Source organism: Salvelinus alpinus, chromosome 17 (assembly GCF_045679555.1).
Source record: "Salvelinus alpinus chromosome 17, SLU_Salpinus.1, whole genome shotgun sequence".
NCBI lineage: Eukaryota > Metazoa > Chordata > Actinopteri > Salmoniformes > Salmonidae > Salvelinus > Salvelinus alpinus.
In genome coordinates, this window is record NC_092102.1 from 10,836,483 (window position 1) to 10,853,249 (window position 16,767).

At 41.7% G+C, this 16,767-nt stretch overlaps 1 protein-coding gene across 1 annotated transcript in view; it reads left to right on the forward strand.

Annotated features, from left to right (window-relative positions):
- Positions 1 to 1,988: 1,988 nt before the first annotated feature.
- Positions 1,989 to 16,767, forward strand: part of LOC139542107 (GPI transamidase component PIG-T-like) — a 32,174-nt gene continuing 17,395 nt past the window's right edge. Inside the window, exons 1-8 of the mRNA XM_071347145.1 lie at positions 1,989 to 2,574; positions 3,175 to 3,352; positions 5,425 to 5,552; positions 6,100 to 6,200; positions 6,432 to 6,518; positions 13,284 to 13,371; positions 14,717 to 14,814; positions 15,052 to 15,211. Of these exons, the coding sequence (XP_071203246.1) occupies positions 2,031 to 2,574; positions 3,175 to 3,352; positions 5,425 to 5,552; positions 6,100 to 6,200; positions 6,432 to 6,518; positions 13,284 to 13,371; positions 14,717 to 14,814; positions 15,052 to 15,211 (1,384 nt within the window). The 5' untranslated portion in view covers positions 1,989 to 2,030. The remainder of the gene's footprint in view (positions 2,575 to 3,174; positions 3,353 to 5,424; positions 5,553 to 6,099; positions 6,201 to 6,431; positions 6,519 to 13,283; positions 13,372 to 14,716; positions 14,815 to 15,051; positions 15,212 to 16,767) is intronic.

Genomic DNA, 16,767 nt, shown 5'->3' on the forward strand with positions numbered 1-16,767 from the left:
ATTGAAATAGCCAAAAGCCTTTATCAAATTGCATTAGCTCCCAGTAACTTCCAAATGTATTCATAACACAGGCACAATTCCAGTATTTATCAATAATTCCTGCTACTTCCTTCTTAAATACTTCATTCTCTAGTAAAGTCTTGTTCATTTTCCAGTAACCTTCACTAACTTTTTTGGGTTGACAAACCATGCATATTTATCTTTATTGAGATCCCTTTGTGGTCTGTTAAAATCAATGGTTCAATTGAGACTGTATCAACCTTGTCAGCCAAATCTTCAGATATCAGCCAGAAATCAATACGGGATTGCATCTTTGGTACTCCATGTAAACATAATCTTATCTTTGTTCTTATGTCTCCAAATATCTAGAACACCTAACTTTAGACATATATTCCTTATCTCACAAACGTAATTGCTATCCTTAGGAAGCCATATATCTAGATGATCATGTAATACTGTATTACAATCTCCACCCCATATTACTTTGGCCAATGGAAATTTAGACATAATTTTACTTATTTTCTTTTCAATGTCTCTAAATAAAATACAGTTACTTGACTTGTTATTGGAAGCATAAATATTTACAACAATGAATTGAACGTGGTTGACATCTACCAATAGCATAATCCATATCCCTGTATTATCTGCTTCATGACTCAATATATGACCCTTAAAGTTGCCTTTTAAAATAGCGACACCTGCTGACCGATTAGTACCAAATATCATTCCCCAATTGAAACTTCCAAAACGCAGTATCCGTGGAACAGGCATGAGTTTCTTGAATGAAATAAAAGTCGGCACTCTTACAATACAAAAATAAAGATTTCCATTTCAAAATATTACGGATTCCCCTGGCAGTAATAGAAAAAACAGAAATGGACATTTACTATTACAGTGTCTATATGAAGAATATTAAACTTGTATACGTTCACATGAATCGTGTTCTCACAAAAAGAAAAGTTCTTACTAGTTGCAAATAAAAACAGTCCTTTGCACCACGCAAGTGGTTGACCTAAATTATATATTTTTTTTTATACAATTGCAAATAACATTGTACCATAGATTGGTAAAACGAATAGCCATCAAGCTAACATTAAGTGTTAGTGCGAATTTCCCTGCCATAAAAAAGTTAAGCTCACACAAACAATGCCCTTTAATCAAGAAATATAAAGTTTTATCAGATGCAAATAAAACTCAGTCCTGCACAACTCACTTGATAAATCCAGCAGTCAACAAGCTAGGAGTCAGCGTGAATTTCCCTTGGCCAACTCAAAGTATGCACTTTTCCCTTCCTTGCTCTCTCAATCATTGGCCACAGACGATTCTGAGCTTCTTTATCAAATGCAGTCAGATCCTCCTTGAACCCCAGGTTGTTCTTTTTTAAATAGTCCTTTTTCTTTGCACTTTTCCATGTCACATCCCTCGATGTCCTGGAGATGAATCTCATGATCACTGGTCGTGGTGGCTGGTTTTCCCCATCTCTCAGCCTACCCAGGCGGTGCACTACATCCAGAGAACTGGAAGTTGCTCCTTGGTTGGGGTATTCAGGTATGAATCACATTCACATTTTAAGGTGTTTGACCACAGTAAAAGGCCAGCAACACTCCGTATTATTCAGCCCCATGAAATGACACCATATATACATTCTACAGACCCTACTTAGTATTCCCCAAAATACTTTTACTGCGGCACCCATAATTTAGTAATATAATAATATATAATAATAGTTTTTGCTCTTTAAGCCAATATGTGTTACATATACAGTGATTCTCATTTGGGGCATTTATTTGACGTTGGAACGTTTTAAAACCCAAATGTAATGCAAATGTCACATAAATATGAACAAATATGCTTCTTTGTTAATCTTTAGACAATTATTTTTCATATATCATGAATAAATACAGATTATTGACACCTTTCTATTATTACGTAGGGGAGTTTTATTTTGAAACATCTCGCAATTTCGTGAGCCGGAAGTACGTTTTTAGTGTTGCTAATGAGACGCTGATTCCTGTTGAGCAATCGGAAAAATGGCAGCGCACAAGTGCAATATTTTTATGCTGGCGTTCGTTCTTTGTGGATTAACATATGTGTTTGTTAGGGCGGACATAGAATACACAAATCATGTGAAAGATGCTGAAAGCGGGGCCGTTGATATAGCACCGAAGACGAATATAGGCGCGTCACTGCAATCAACTAAAACCGAGGACCAAACCCAGACCGCGGAAGAGGAGAGGCAATGGGAGGCCGAAACGAATCCCGCAGATGCCCCAAGCGACAACAAAGCAGACCATGTCCATGATACCATGCAAAACCTTGACAGTCGTCCAGCACCGTATGCAAAAGACCAAACCCAAGAGGCAGCGGAAGAGGAGAGGCAATGGGAGGCTACCGAGGTCAAAGACGCTGACCATGGCCCTGACACCATGCAAACGCCAGACGTCCCTCCACCAACGCCCGCAAAAGATCAGTTTCAGGAAGAGTTGGTGATCAGACCATTGCATTCTGGGGATATCTACGCCAGCTTCCAGTTCCGCACCATGTGGGATACAGACTTCTTACGAGGAAGTAAAGGTAAATAATGTGGTTTAATATGCTGTGTGGGTCAATCACATAATTTATCAAGTAGTCACACAGGGACACCACCTGTCGTCAGTGCATATCCAGCACAGGAGGTTGGTGGCATCTTAATTGGGGAGGACAGTCTCGTGGTAAGGGCAGGAGCAGAGTAAGTGAAATGGTATCAAAGACATGGTTTCCATCTGTTTGATGCTATTCCTTCCGCTCCAGCCATTATTATGAGCCGTCCTCCCCTTAGCAGCCTCCACTGAATTCGTCATGGGCCTGTAGACCCACAGAGCAGGCTTTTGTTCCAGCCCAGCACTAAACATTTCATTCAACCAATCAAGGGCTTGATGAGTTGAATACTTGAACCAGGTGTCTTATTGCTGCTGTGCTATGTTGACTGTAGCTGTGCATTCATTGTCATCAGTACATAGGACCTAGGCCTAATTTGTATGAGGTATGGCCAGTGCACACTTTTGGGAGATTATAGGCCTAGATCTGGTACGTGCACACCCCTAAACTCAAGGATGGATTTTATGAACTACAAATCAAGTCAACATATTAGTATCCTATGAAACTCACTGTTTCCTCCCAAATGTTCATTTTCAGTCAACCACTACCGACTCTTCCCAAAGTCGCTGGGCCAGGTGATTTCAAAGTTCTCTGTGCGCGAGCTCCACATCTCCTTCACTCAGGGCTACTGGAGGACAATGCAGTGGGGCCAGCCATTCCTACCATCACCCCCTGGTGCTGAACTGTGGGTATGGTTCCAGGACACTGTCACTGAGTGAGTGTATATAATATACTGTGTATTTATTTATCCTTACAAGTTCACTTTTCTTTATTGTCGAAGATAATGGAGTAGCTTTAGATCTGTTGAATCATTGTTAGTCGGTTCTGGTGTCAACAAGAGCTGTATGAATACATATGTATGGCTCTAGGGTTGTTCATATGATTTTAATCACTTTTTGGCTGTACCCCTTTTGATTTGAACGAAACAGCCATACATTTTTGCCCATGGTAGAAGTTGTCAGAAGGTGACTTCAAATAGATATCAAACTCAACCATTTATATTTTTCAGTAATGAAGACACTGTTGATGTATCATGGTGGGGTATGCAAAATGGTTCAAATTTGAGCACCTCTATTTCCTGACTGTTTTGGCATTCAGTTCCAAAAAGTCCCTTTCTGACTACTTCTACCATGGGCAAACATGTATGGACGGTTTCTTTCAAATCAAAAGGGGTGCTGTCAGAAAGTGAGTGAAATCATATGGAACGACCCTGTAGTCTCACCCATTTTGTAAACTATGACAGCTATTATTTGGTCCATTGAGTCTTCGCCCATGAACAAATCGCAACATTTGACAGGCATGTCTTTCTTGTGACTGGTTGCAGATACTACCTTTCTCGGCATTAAAGTGATATAGTTGTCTATTAAAGCGAATGATCCACTGAAGTGAATGATCCAGTGCCTTCAGAAAGTATTCACACCCCTTGACTTTTTACACATTTTGTTGTTACAAAGTGGGATTAAAATGGATTTAATAGTTGTTGTTTTTTTGTCAATGATATGCACAAAATAATTATCTTCACTATTTGATTTATATAAGTGTTAAATCACCTTTGGCAGCGATTACAGCTGTGATTCTTTCTGGTAAGTCTAAGAGCTTTGCACACTTGGATTGTACAATATTTGCCCATTTTATTATTTAAAAAAGTGTCAAGCTCTGTCAAGTTGGTTGTTGGTCATTGCTAGACAGACATTTTTAAGTCTTGCTATATATTTTCAAGACAATTTTGTTTTTTAAAGTCAACTTTAACTCAGGAACATTCAATGTCAACTTGCTAAGCAACTCCAGTGTATATTTGGCCTTGTGTTTTAGGTTACTGTCCTGCTGAAAGATTAATTTATCTCCCAGTGTCTGTTGGGAAAGCAGACTGAACCATGTTTTCCTCTAGGATTTTGCCTTTGCTTAGCTCTATTCTGTTTCTTTTTATCCTAAAAAAGCTGTCATGTGTTGCTGGATTTGCCCTAAACATAACGCTTTGTATCCAGGACATAAAGTTAATTTCTTTGTCACATTTTTTGCAGTTTTACTTTAGTGCCTTATTGCAAACAGGATGCATGTTTTGGAATATTTGTACTCTGTACAGGCTTCCTTCTTTTCACTCTGTCATTTATTTTAGTATTGCGGAGTAGGCCTAACTACAATTTTGTTGATCCATCCTCCGTTATCTTTTGTCAGAGCCATTAAACTCTGTAGCTGTTTTAAAAGCACCATTGGCCTCCTGGTGAAATCCCTGAGTGGTTTCCTTCCTCTCCAGCAACTGATTAAGGAAGGTCGCCTATGTCTTTGTAATGTCTGCTTTTTCTTTTTATCCATCTTCCTTATAAGTAAGTGCCCTTGTTTGCGAACCATAGGACAACCTCCCTGGTCTTTGTGGTTGAATCTGTGCTTCAAATTCACTGTTCACCTTGGACCTTAAAGTATGTGTGGGGTACACCGATAGGGTAGTGATTTTAAACATGTTAAACACTATTTTTGCACAGAGTGAGTCCATGCAACTTATTACGTGACTTGTTAAGCACATTTCTACTCCTGAACTTTAGGCTTGCCATAACAAAAGGGTTGAGTACTTATTGGCGGGAGACATTTCAGCTTTTAATTTTTTTAAATTAATTTGTAAACATTTATAAAAACACAATTCCACTTTGACATTATGGGGTATTGTATGTAGATCAGTGACACAATTTCAATGTTAAATTCGGGCTGTAACACAACAAAATGTGGAAAAAAATCAAGGTGTGAATTATTTCTGAAGGCACTGTACCATTCGTTTGATCCTTCGTCTTATAGTGTGGACGGTGCCTGGAAGGAGCTGACCAACGTTCTCTCAGGGATCTTCTGTGCCTCCCTGAACTTCATTGACTCCACCAACACGGTGCAGCCCAGTGCCTCCTTCAAACCTCTAGGCTTGGGCAACGGTAAGTTTCCTCACACTCAACAGTCTCCACAGTAGCTAGCTGACCTCTGAACTGAGGGCAGTGTTCATAAAGCACCAGAGTGAAACAGAGGTACCATCTGTAATTGTCCAGTAAGGAACACTTCTACGGTGTGACAATGAATATGACCCAGTGCCAACCAATGCTTTGTCGTTATGTCAAACTGAAAAGACAATGCCATGAGTCTTTACAGCAGGTGTGGGCAATCCTATGGCTGGTATGCGGGGAGTTTTTACTCAAGCCAAGCGGTAAAACACCTCATTCAACTACCTAAGTAATCATATTCAGGTGTGCATCTTGGCTAGAATATAAGCCTGCAATCCTACCAGCCCTGGTGGGGTGAGATTCCTACTCCTGAACAGAGAGCAGTGCTTTACAACAGCCATATTTTTGTCATATGTACTCAAAAGGAATCTCAAAGCAGTTAGTTAAAGATGTGACACACTACGGTAGTGATGTGTGACTCTCCATAATGCCTCGTCTGTTGATTTTTGTCGTCTCATGTACCTTGTATGTGTCCTCTAATCAGTAACAGACCAGCGCTTCCTCCGCTATGCTGTGTTGCCGCGGGAGATCGTCTGTACTGAGAACCTGACTCCGTGGAAGAAACTCCTTCCCTGTGGCTCCAAGGTACCTGTCTGTCTTATGTTTGATGCTCTTATGAAAGTTGCGTCTAGCCAAAGCTTTAGACTTTAGTACAATACATCTGAAATCTGCTACAACTCCTATGTGTGCAAAGGCTTCCTTCTTGGCTTATGTGTGTGGCTTTGGGTGGTTATTTTTGTTATCCTTTTATTGTAGTTGACTTTGTGTGTGTGGTGATTAACCATGTCCTTCATGTTGCCCCTCTTCTTCCACTAGGCTGGTCTGGCAGTCCTGATGAAGTCTGAGAAACTCTTCCACAGCAGCTTCCACTCCCAGGCTCTACACTTCAGACCTGTGTGTCAGGTAATAGTCTGTAGTGCACATGCACTACCGGTCAAAAGTTTTACAACACCTCATCAATCTAAACGCAATACCACATAATGACAAAGCTATATATATTATTGTTATATATATATATATATATATAACAAACTCAGCAAAAAAGGAACGTCCCTTTTTCAGGACCCTGTCTTTCAAAGGTAATTTGTAAAAATCCAAATAACTTCCCAGATCTTCATTGTAAAGGTTTTTAACACTGTTTCCCATGCTTGTTCAATAAACAATTAATGAACATGCACCTGTGGAACTGTCGTTAAGACACTAACAGCTTACAGACGGTAGGCAATTAAGGTCACAGTTATGAAAACTTAGGACACTAAAGAGGCCTTACTACTCACTCTGAAAAACACCAAAAGAAAGATGCCCAAGGTCCCTGCTCATCTGTGTGAATGTGCCTTGGGCATGCTGCAAGAAGGCATGAGGACTGCAGGTGTGACCAATAAATTGCAATGTCCGTGCTGTGTGACGCCTAAGACAGAGCTACAGGGAGACGGTACGGACAGCTGATCGTCCTCGCAGTGGCAGACCACGTGTAACAACACCTGCACAGGAACGGTACATCCAAACATTACACCTGCGGGACAGGTACAGGATGGCAACAAGAACTGCCTGAGTTACACCAGGAATGCACAATCCCTCCATCAGTGCTCAGACTGTCCGCAATAGGCTGAAAGAGGCTGGACTGAGGGCTTGTAAGCCTGTTGTAAGGCATTCGTGTTTATCGTCGAAGGAATGAGCGTTACACTGAGGCCTGTACTCTGGCGCGGGATCGATTTGGAGGTGGAGGATCCGTCATGGTCTGGGGCGGTGTCACAGCACCATCGGACTGAGCTTGTTGTCATTGCAGGCAATCTCAACGCTGTGCGTTACAGTGAAGACATCCTCCTCCCTCATGTGGTACCCTTCCTGCAGGCTCATCCTGACATGACCGTCCAGCATGACAATGCCACCAGCCCTACTGCTCGCTCTGTGCGTGATTTCCTGCAAGACAGGAATGTCAGTGTTCTGCCATGGCCAGCGAAGAGCCCGGATCTCAATCCCATTGAGCACGTCTGGGACCTGTTGGATCGGAGGGTAAGGGCTAGGGCCATTCCCCCCAGAAATGTCAGGGAACTTGCAGGTGCCTTGGTGAAGAGGGGGGTAACATCTCACAGCAAGAACTGGCAAATCTGGTGCAGTCCATGAGGAGGAGAGTCACTGCAGTACGGAATGCAGTTGGTGGCCACACCAGATGCTGACTGTTACTTTTGACCCCCCCCCCACCCTTTGTCCAGGGACACATTATTCCATTTCTGTTAGTCACATGTTTGTGGAACTTGTTCAGTCTATGTCTCAGTTGTTGAATCTTGTTATGTTCATACACATGTTAAGTTTGCTGAAAATAGTTGACAGTGAGTGGATGTTTCTTTTTTTGCTGAGTGTGTGTGTGTATATGTGTGTATATATATGTGTATATATAGTTGAAGTCGGAATTTTACATACACCTTAGCCAAGTACATTTAAACTCAGTTTTTCACAATTCCTGACATTTAATCCAAGTAAAAATTCCCTGTCTTAGATCAGTTAGGATCACCACTTTATTTAAAGAATGTAAAATGTCAGAATAATAGTAGAGAGAATGATTTATTTCAGCTTTTATTTCTTTCATCACATTCCCAGTGGGTCAGAAGTTTACATACACTCAATTAGGATTTGGTAGCATTGCCTTTAAATTGTTTAACTTGGGTCAAACGTTTCGGGTAGCCTTCCATGAGCTTCCCACAATAAGTTGGGTGAATGTTGGCCCATTCCTCCTGACCGAGCTGGTGTAACTGAGTCAGGATTGTAGGCCTCCTTGCTTGCACACGCTTTTTCAGTTCTGCCGACAAATGTTCTATAGGATTGAGGTCAGGGCTTTGTGATGGCCACTCCAATAGCTTGACTTTGTTGTCCTTAAGCCACTTTGCCACAACTTTGGAAGTATGCTTGGGGTCCTTTTCCATTTGGAAGACCCATTTGCGACCAAGCTTTAACTTCCTGACTGATGTCTTGAGATGTTGCTTCAATATATCCACATAATTACCTTTCCTCATGAAGCCATCTATTTTGTGAAGTGCACCAGTCCCTCCTGCAGCAAAGCACATGATGCTGCCACCTGGGTGCTTCACGGTTGGGATGGTGTTTTTCGGCTTGCAAGCCTCCCCCTTTTCCCTCCAAACATAACGATGGTCATTATGGCCAAACAGTTCTATTTTTGTTTCATCAGACCAGAGGACGTTTCTCCAAAAAGTACGCTCTTTGTCCCCATGTGCAGTTGCAAACAGTAGTCTGGCGGTTTTGGAGCAGTGGCTTCTTCCTTGCTGAGCAGCCTATCAGCCTTGCTGAGCGTCCTATGTTGACATAAGACTCGTTTTACTGTGGATACAGATACTTTTGTACCTGTTTCCTCCAGCATCTTCACAAGGTCCTTTGCTGTTGTTCTGGGGTTGATTTGCACTTTTCGCATCAAAGTACATTCATCTCTAGGAGACAGAACGCATCTCCTTCATGAGCAGATTGACTGCTGCGTGGTCCGATGGTGTTTATACTTGCGTACTATTGTTTGTACAGATGAACGTGGTACCTTCAGGCGTTTGGAAATTGCTCCCAAGGATGAACCAGACTTGTGGAGGTCTACATTTTGTTCTGAGGTCTTGGCTGAATTTCCCATGATGTCAAGCAAAGAGGCACTGAGTTTGAAGGTAGGCCTTGAAATACATCCACACGTACACCTCCAATTGACTCAAATGAGTTCAATTAGCCTATCAGAAGCTTCTAATGCCATAACAGCATTTTCTGGAATTTTCCACGCTGTTTAAAGGCACAGTCAATTTAGTGTATGTAAACTTCTGACCCACTGGAATTGTGATAGTGAAAATCTGTAAACAATTGTTGGGAAAATTACTTGTGCCTTGCACAAAGTAGATGTCCTAACTGACTTGCCAAAACTATAGTTTGTTAACAAGAAATTTGTGGAGTGGTTGAAAAACGAGTTTTAATGACTCCAACCTAAGTGTATGTAAACTTCCGACTTCAACTGTGTGTGTGTATATATATATACACTGCTCAAAAAAATAAAGGGAACACTTAAAGAACACAATGTAACTCCAAGTCAATCACACTTCTGTGAAATCAAACTGTCCACTTAGGAAGCAACACTGATTGACAATACATTTCACATGCTGTTATGCAAATGGAATAGACAAAAGGTGGAAATTATAGGCAATGAGCAAGACACCCCCAATAAAGGAGTGCTTCTGCAGGTGGTGACCACAGACCACTTCTCAGTTCCTATGCTTCCTGGCTGATGTTTTGGTCACTTTTGAATGCTGGCGGTGCTTTCACTCTAGTGGTAGCATGAGACGGAGTCTACAACCCACACAAGTGGCTCAGGTAGTGCAGCTCATCCAGGATGGCACATCAATGCGAGCTGTGGCAAGAAGGTTTGCTGTGTCTGTCAGCGTGGTGTCCAGAGCATGGAGGCGCTACCAAGAGACAGGCCAGTACATCAGGAGACGTGGAGGAGGCCGTAGGAGGGCAACAACCCAGCAGCAGGACTGCTCCCTCCGCCTTTGTGCAAGGAGGAGCACTGCCAGAGCCCTGCAAAATGACCTCCAGCAGGCCACAAATGTGCATGTGTCAGCATATGGTCTCACAAGGGGTCTGAGGATCTCATCTCGGTACCTAATGGCAGTCAGGCTACCTCTGGCGAGCACATGGAGGGCTGTGCGGTCCCACAAAGAAATGCCACCCCACACCATGACTGACCCACCGCCAAACCGGTCATGCTGGAGGATGTTGCAGGCAGCAGAACGTTCTCCACGGCGTCTCCAGACTCTGTCACATGTGCTCAGTGTGAACCTGCTTTCATCTGTGAAGAGCACAGGGCGCCAGTGGCGAATTTGCCAATCTTGGTGTTCTCTGGCAAATGCCAAACGTCCTGCACGGTGTTGGGCTGTAAGCACAACCCCCACCTGTGGACGTCGGGCCCTCATACCACCCTCATGGAGTCTGTTTCTGACCGTTTGAGCAGACACATGCACATTTGTGGCCTGCTGGAGGTCATTTTGTAGGGCTCTGGCAGTGCTCCTCCTTGCACAAAGGCGGAGGTAGCGGTCCTGCTGCTGGGTTGTTGCCCTCCTACGGCCTCCTCCACGTCTCCTGATGTACTGGCCTGTCTCCTGGTAGTGCCTCCATGCTCTGGACACTACGCTGACAGACACAGCAAACCTTCTTGCCACAGCTCGCATTGATGAGCTGCACTACCTGAGCCACTTGTGTGGGTTGTAGACTCCGTCTCATGCTACCACTAGAGTGAAAGCACCGCCAGCATTCAAAAGTGACCAAAACATCAGCCAGGAAGCATAGGAACTGAGAAGTGGTCTGTGGTCACCACCTGCAGAACCATTCCTTTATTGGGGGTGTCTTGCTAATTGCCTATAATTTCCACCTTTTGTCTATTCCATTTGCACAACAGCATGTGAAATTTATTGTCAATCAGTGTTGCTTCCTAAGTGGACAGTTTGATTTCACAGAAGTGTGATTGACTTGGAGTTACATTGTGTTGTTTAAGTACTCCCTTTATTTTTTTGAGCAGTGTATATATATATATATATATATATACACATTCAAGGATTTTTCTTTATTTTTACTATTTTCTACATTGTAAAATAATCGTGAAGGCATTAAAACTATGAAATAACACACATGAATCATGTAATAACCTAAAGTTTTAAGCTAATTTTAAAATATATTTGAGATTCTTCAAATGGCCACCCTTTGCCTTGATGACAGCTTTGCACACTCTTGGCATTCTCTCAACCAGCTTCACCTGGAATGCTTTTTCAACAGTCTTGAAGCAGTTCCCACATATGCTGAGCACTTGTTGGCTGCTTTTTCTTCACTCTGCGGTCCGACGGTCGTTTCTCTTTGCTCTTTTTAGCTGTTTTTGCCATAAAATGGACTTGGTCTTTTACTAAATAAGGCTATCTTCTGTATACCCCCCTATCTTGTCACAACACAACTGATTGGCTCAAACACATTAAGAAGGAAAGAAATTCCTCAATTTAACTTTTAAGAAGGCACACCTGTTAATTGAAATGCATTCCAGGTGACAACCTCATGAAGCTGGTTGAGAGAATGCCAAGATTGTGTAGAGCTGGATTGAAGGCAAAGGGTGGCTACTTTGAAGAATCTCAAATGTAAAATATATTTTTATTTGTTAAACACTTTTTTGGTTACTACAAGACTCCATATGTGTTATTTCATAGTTCTGATATCTTCACTATCATTATACAATGTGGAAAGTAGTAAAAATAAAGAAATTCCCTTGAATGGTAATAAATGTGTGTGTGTGTGTGTGTGTATATATATATATATACACACACACACAAAGAAGCAATAAAACTGGCCTTCTGTAGACTAGTTGAGTATCTGGAGCATCAGCATTTGTGGGTTCGATTACAGGCTCAAAATGGCCAGAAACAAAGAACTTTCTTCTGAAACTCGTCAGTCTAGCCGTGTTCTGAGAAATGAAGGCTATTCCATGCGAGAAATTGCCAAGAAACTGAAGATCTCGTACAACGCTGTGTACTACTCCCTTCACAAAACAACACAAACGGGCTCTAACCAGAATAGAAAGTGGAGTGGTAGGCCCCAGTGCACAACTGAGCAAGAGGACAAGTACATTAGAGTGTCTAGTTTGAGAAACAGACCCCTCACAAGTCCTCAACTGGCAGCTTCATTAAATAGTACCCGCAAAACACCAATGTCAACAGTGAAGAGGCGACTCCAGGGAGCTGGCCTTCTAGGTAGAGTTGCAAAGAAAAAGCCATATGTCAGACTGGACAATAAAAATAAAAGATTAAGATGGGCAAAAGAACACAGACACTGGACAGAGTCGCCTCTTCACTGTTGACGTTGAGACTGGTGTTTTGCGGCTACTATTTAATTAAGCTGTCAGTTGAGGACTTTTTTGGGAGATTTACTTTTCAAATAACCGAATGTGAAGTTTTAATTTGAATTAAGGGAAAAAGGCCATTATTGAACATGCGTTGAGACATTCTTACTAATCTGCTAGAGAACCAGGTCTGATTTTAAGTATAACTTGTGAGGTCTAATGCCCTCCGAAATCAAATTAATTATGTAAATGGGCCAGTTTTAATTTTGTCTGGCTTGCTGTTCCAAATAAAATAGATTTTTTTTTGCTCATATCATTTAAAAAACAAGTCGCTAGGTGTAGGCAAGGCCATAAGAAAATAGGTCAACTGGGATATGACTGAAGAGTTAAATCGGGGTGAATTCTTTCCACAAATAGATAGATCTTGTTACCATGGAAAGGAAAATACCTATCTATTTTTGTTAACTTTCTATTAAAATGTATTATAGTGAGAATCTTTTGGGATATGAATTAAGCTTTAGTGCGCATGGAACATTTCTGGGATCTTTTATTTCAGCTCATGAAACATTGGACCAACACGTTACATGTTCTGTTCATATTTTTGTTCAGTGTAGTTGGTCGTAGTCATTTTTGAATGTAAGAGTGTAGGAATAGAGAATCTTCGTTAATTGTCTCACTGTCTTCATTGTCTCAAACAAAACCACGGGTTTCTCCTTCCATGCTACATCGTTCCATCCTATCCTAATCCCATTTTAAATCTTGTCACTTTTGATGAGCCCCAGCCTTGATATGACACTCTACGGTTGTTTCAGGACTGGAAGTGCAAATCCACAGTGTGGGAGCTGAGACAGACACTGAACGTGGTGTTCGACCTGCACACCTCTGGCCAGGGCAAACGAGGTGAGAGGCCTCTTGCATTCAGTATTATACCCCTTTCACACACAAAAGCTGAACTGTACTGCACTGGCCTGTTTATGCATCCACCATATATTTGCTGGAAACTTAAAGGAAAATAAGAGCCAGCACAGTACGGTTCAGGCCTGCATGATAGTGTGAAAATGGTATAAGTAATTTCACCTCACTATTGCTAAAACACACCGGTGTTACCAAGATCCACTGTACCTTCCACCGATTCATGTAGGTGCTAGGCTTGAACGGTATATCATATATATGTACTGTATGCTGGGGTATTTGGGGGGGGGAAATACGGGATGGTTTTTCAATACTGTCAACTATTTATTTGAGGTTTTTCAATAAATCAGAATACTTTTAGCTTTTTAAGCAAATTCCTGCAGTGCAATAAATTAGGAGATGAAGCAGATTGCGTTCTTCATTTTACCTTTCTCGTGAGTCCAGCTGTGTATTAGGTTTAACTTGTTAGTTAGCTAATAAGTAAGTGGCTGAATTAATAAGGAGATTGTGCGTCATATTGTTTTATCTTTCTGCCGTGTTTGAGAAGTCAAATCGCTTTGGATGAGTTATCTGTACAGCTGCCATCTTGATTTCCTTGCGTTTATTTTTTCTCCTCTCCATTCTCGGCCCGTCAGCTCCTTCCCCCTCTTCCCTGAGCAGGCAGGCCCGTGGCCCTAGCGACTGCACACAGACTCAGTGTGTACACATGCTGCTCCAGAGCCAGTACTATTCTTCCTTCAGACAAGCATGAATCAAAACTTTGTTCTTCTGCACAATATCTCTCGTTCACATTTGTTTGAAAATGCCCAGACTCACCAAACATTACATTCGGTGGCTCCTACCTACACTTGTATAAACGTTATGAGCTGGATTGTCTGTCTTTGCAGTTCGTTTATTTTCAAATGTTGTTAGCTTTCTGGTAATGGTCGCCCCCTGTGGTCTTTAAAAAAGAAAAATGTGTGCCCCTTGTGTACTAAGACGGTAATACTGTAAATCCCGGGATGAGAGAAAGACGGTATAAAAATCTGGATAACCCCCAACCTAGGTAGGTGTATTTGCGTGATAGCTAGATGTTACATAGCAAAAAGGGCATGTTTTTCAAATAAAATCAAACTTGATTTAAAGTGCATTTAAAGTTGCAAAACCCGTTACAGTGAAACAATGAAATGAAAGAAATAAAGAACAAACAACTTTTCATAAAAGTTGTGTATGTCTAATGCGGTGTACAGACATTGACCTTATTGTGCTCCTTGAAAAAGACTGTACACTACCTTTTTTTAAATACAAAAGGGGCCAAGATGAATGTGATGTTGGTTATTGGGTGTTTTGACAGAGTGGTCCCTGTTCAAGATGTTCTCTCGCACCCTGACTGAAGCCTGCCCGCTGGCCTCCTCCAGTAAAGTGTACGTGGACGTCACAGACAACCCTCAGGTCAGCAACTTTACATTACTAACTTTACCCAACTCCACATTCTATTCAGTTAGCAGACAATCTTACTCTTGAGTGCATAAGCATTATTGTTAATTCATTGATGTGTGAATCAATGTTTGTATATGAATGCTTGCATGTGTGCGATTTGTTAACTCTAAAACATCAGACAACACTATGGAGAAGTGTTATTCTATGGTAATTATGCAGGCAGGTGTTGTTATTGTATTTCCCCTACAGGGAGAGCTGTTTGAGCTGAGCCCAACCACTCCCCTGCTCAGCCAGGCTGTGGTGCTTGGGGACCGGAGGACCTACTCGGTCTACGACCTCACTAACCAGGCCACGTTCGGACAAACGCGCTCCCTCAACATGCTGCTGCGCTGGAGAGCAGCCGAGAGTGGTGAGTGACCTATAAAGAACACAACACCTGAGCTGCATTTAATTCCAGAAAATATGTTCTTTCCCTCGAATGTCTGTTCCCCTCCCTTCACAAATTGCTGTTACACAAGTGGAATAAGGAACAATCCCTATCCGTCTTGTATAATAACAAAAACTGCTCAACACCATTTACAATACAATTATTATGCAGTTACTAAAATAATAAGAAACTTCATGTTAATACAATGTTACTAGTATAATTTGCAGTTACTGCTAGGGCTGTTGCGGTGACCGTATTACTGCGACACCGGCGGTCACGAGGCATGAAGGCAGTCAAACTCCACATGACCGCTTAGTCATGTTAATTAGGCTTCTCCAAGCTCTGATGCTGCTGATGGTCATTAGTAGCCTACCAAACTTGCTGACTGCCTGGCACTGAGCACTCTTGTCCCTCTAATCACTCTGACATCAATGCAAATGTGTTTGAAAATCTGAACAAACACTGAATGAAAGCCCATGAGCTCATGTTGTGCAACATTTCTGTAGGCTATGCAATTGCGGGAGAAAACAGAGTGATGGCCTCTACTAAAAAGAGGGGGATCCCATCAGCTTTCTATAGGCTAGGCCTACTATATTTATTTCTTAACTTTCGTAATATTAAGCACATAGGCTATGCTCCTGTTTGGAAGATAAACAATCTGGCTGGCATGAAAATGACCCACGGGAAAGCGTCCTCCATTCGCTATTTAAGTGCATAGTTGACATTTATTGTTTCCCGCTGCCTCTGTTTCTAGACGGGTGCATGGTAATGGTCCATTGTAAATTAAAACAAATTTCTCACACCTTATTTACTATATGTAAAGACGAGATTAAATCAAGAATAGTCGGATTGGTGACAATATTAGCCTATCACTTGTGAATTATATACAGTTGAAATTAGAAGTTTACATACACCTTAGACAAATATATTTAAACTCAGTTTTTCACAATTTCTGGCATTTAATTATTGTAAAAATTCCCTGTCTTAGGTCAGTTAGGATCACCACTTTATTTTAAGAATATGAAATGTCATTATAATAGTAGTGATTTATCACATTCCCAGTGGGTCAGAAGTTTACATACACTCAATTAGTATTTGGTAGCATTGCCTTTTTAAATTGCTAACTTGGGTCAAACGTTTCAAGTAGCCTTCCACAAGCTTCCCACAATAAGTTGGGTGAATTTTGGCCCATTCCTCCTGACAGAGCTGGTGTAACTGAGTCATGTTTGTAGGTCTCCTTGCTTGCAAACGTTTTTTCAGTTCTGCACACACATCCTATAGGATTGAGGTCAAGGCTTTGTGATGGCCACTCCAATAGCTTGACTTTGTTGTCCTTAAGCCATTTTGCCATAACTTTAGAAGTATGCTTGGGGTCATTGTCCATTTGGAAGACCCATTTGCGACCAAGCTTTAACTTCCTGGCTGATGTCTTGAGATGTTGCTTCAATATATCCACAATTTCCTTTCCTCATGATGCCATCTATTTTGTGAAGTGCACCAGTCCCTCCTGCAGCAAAGCACATGATGCTGCCACCTGG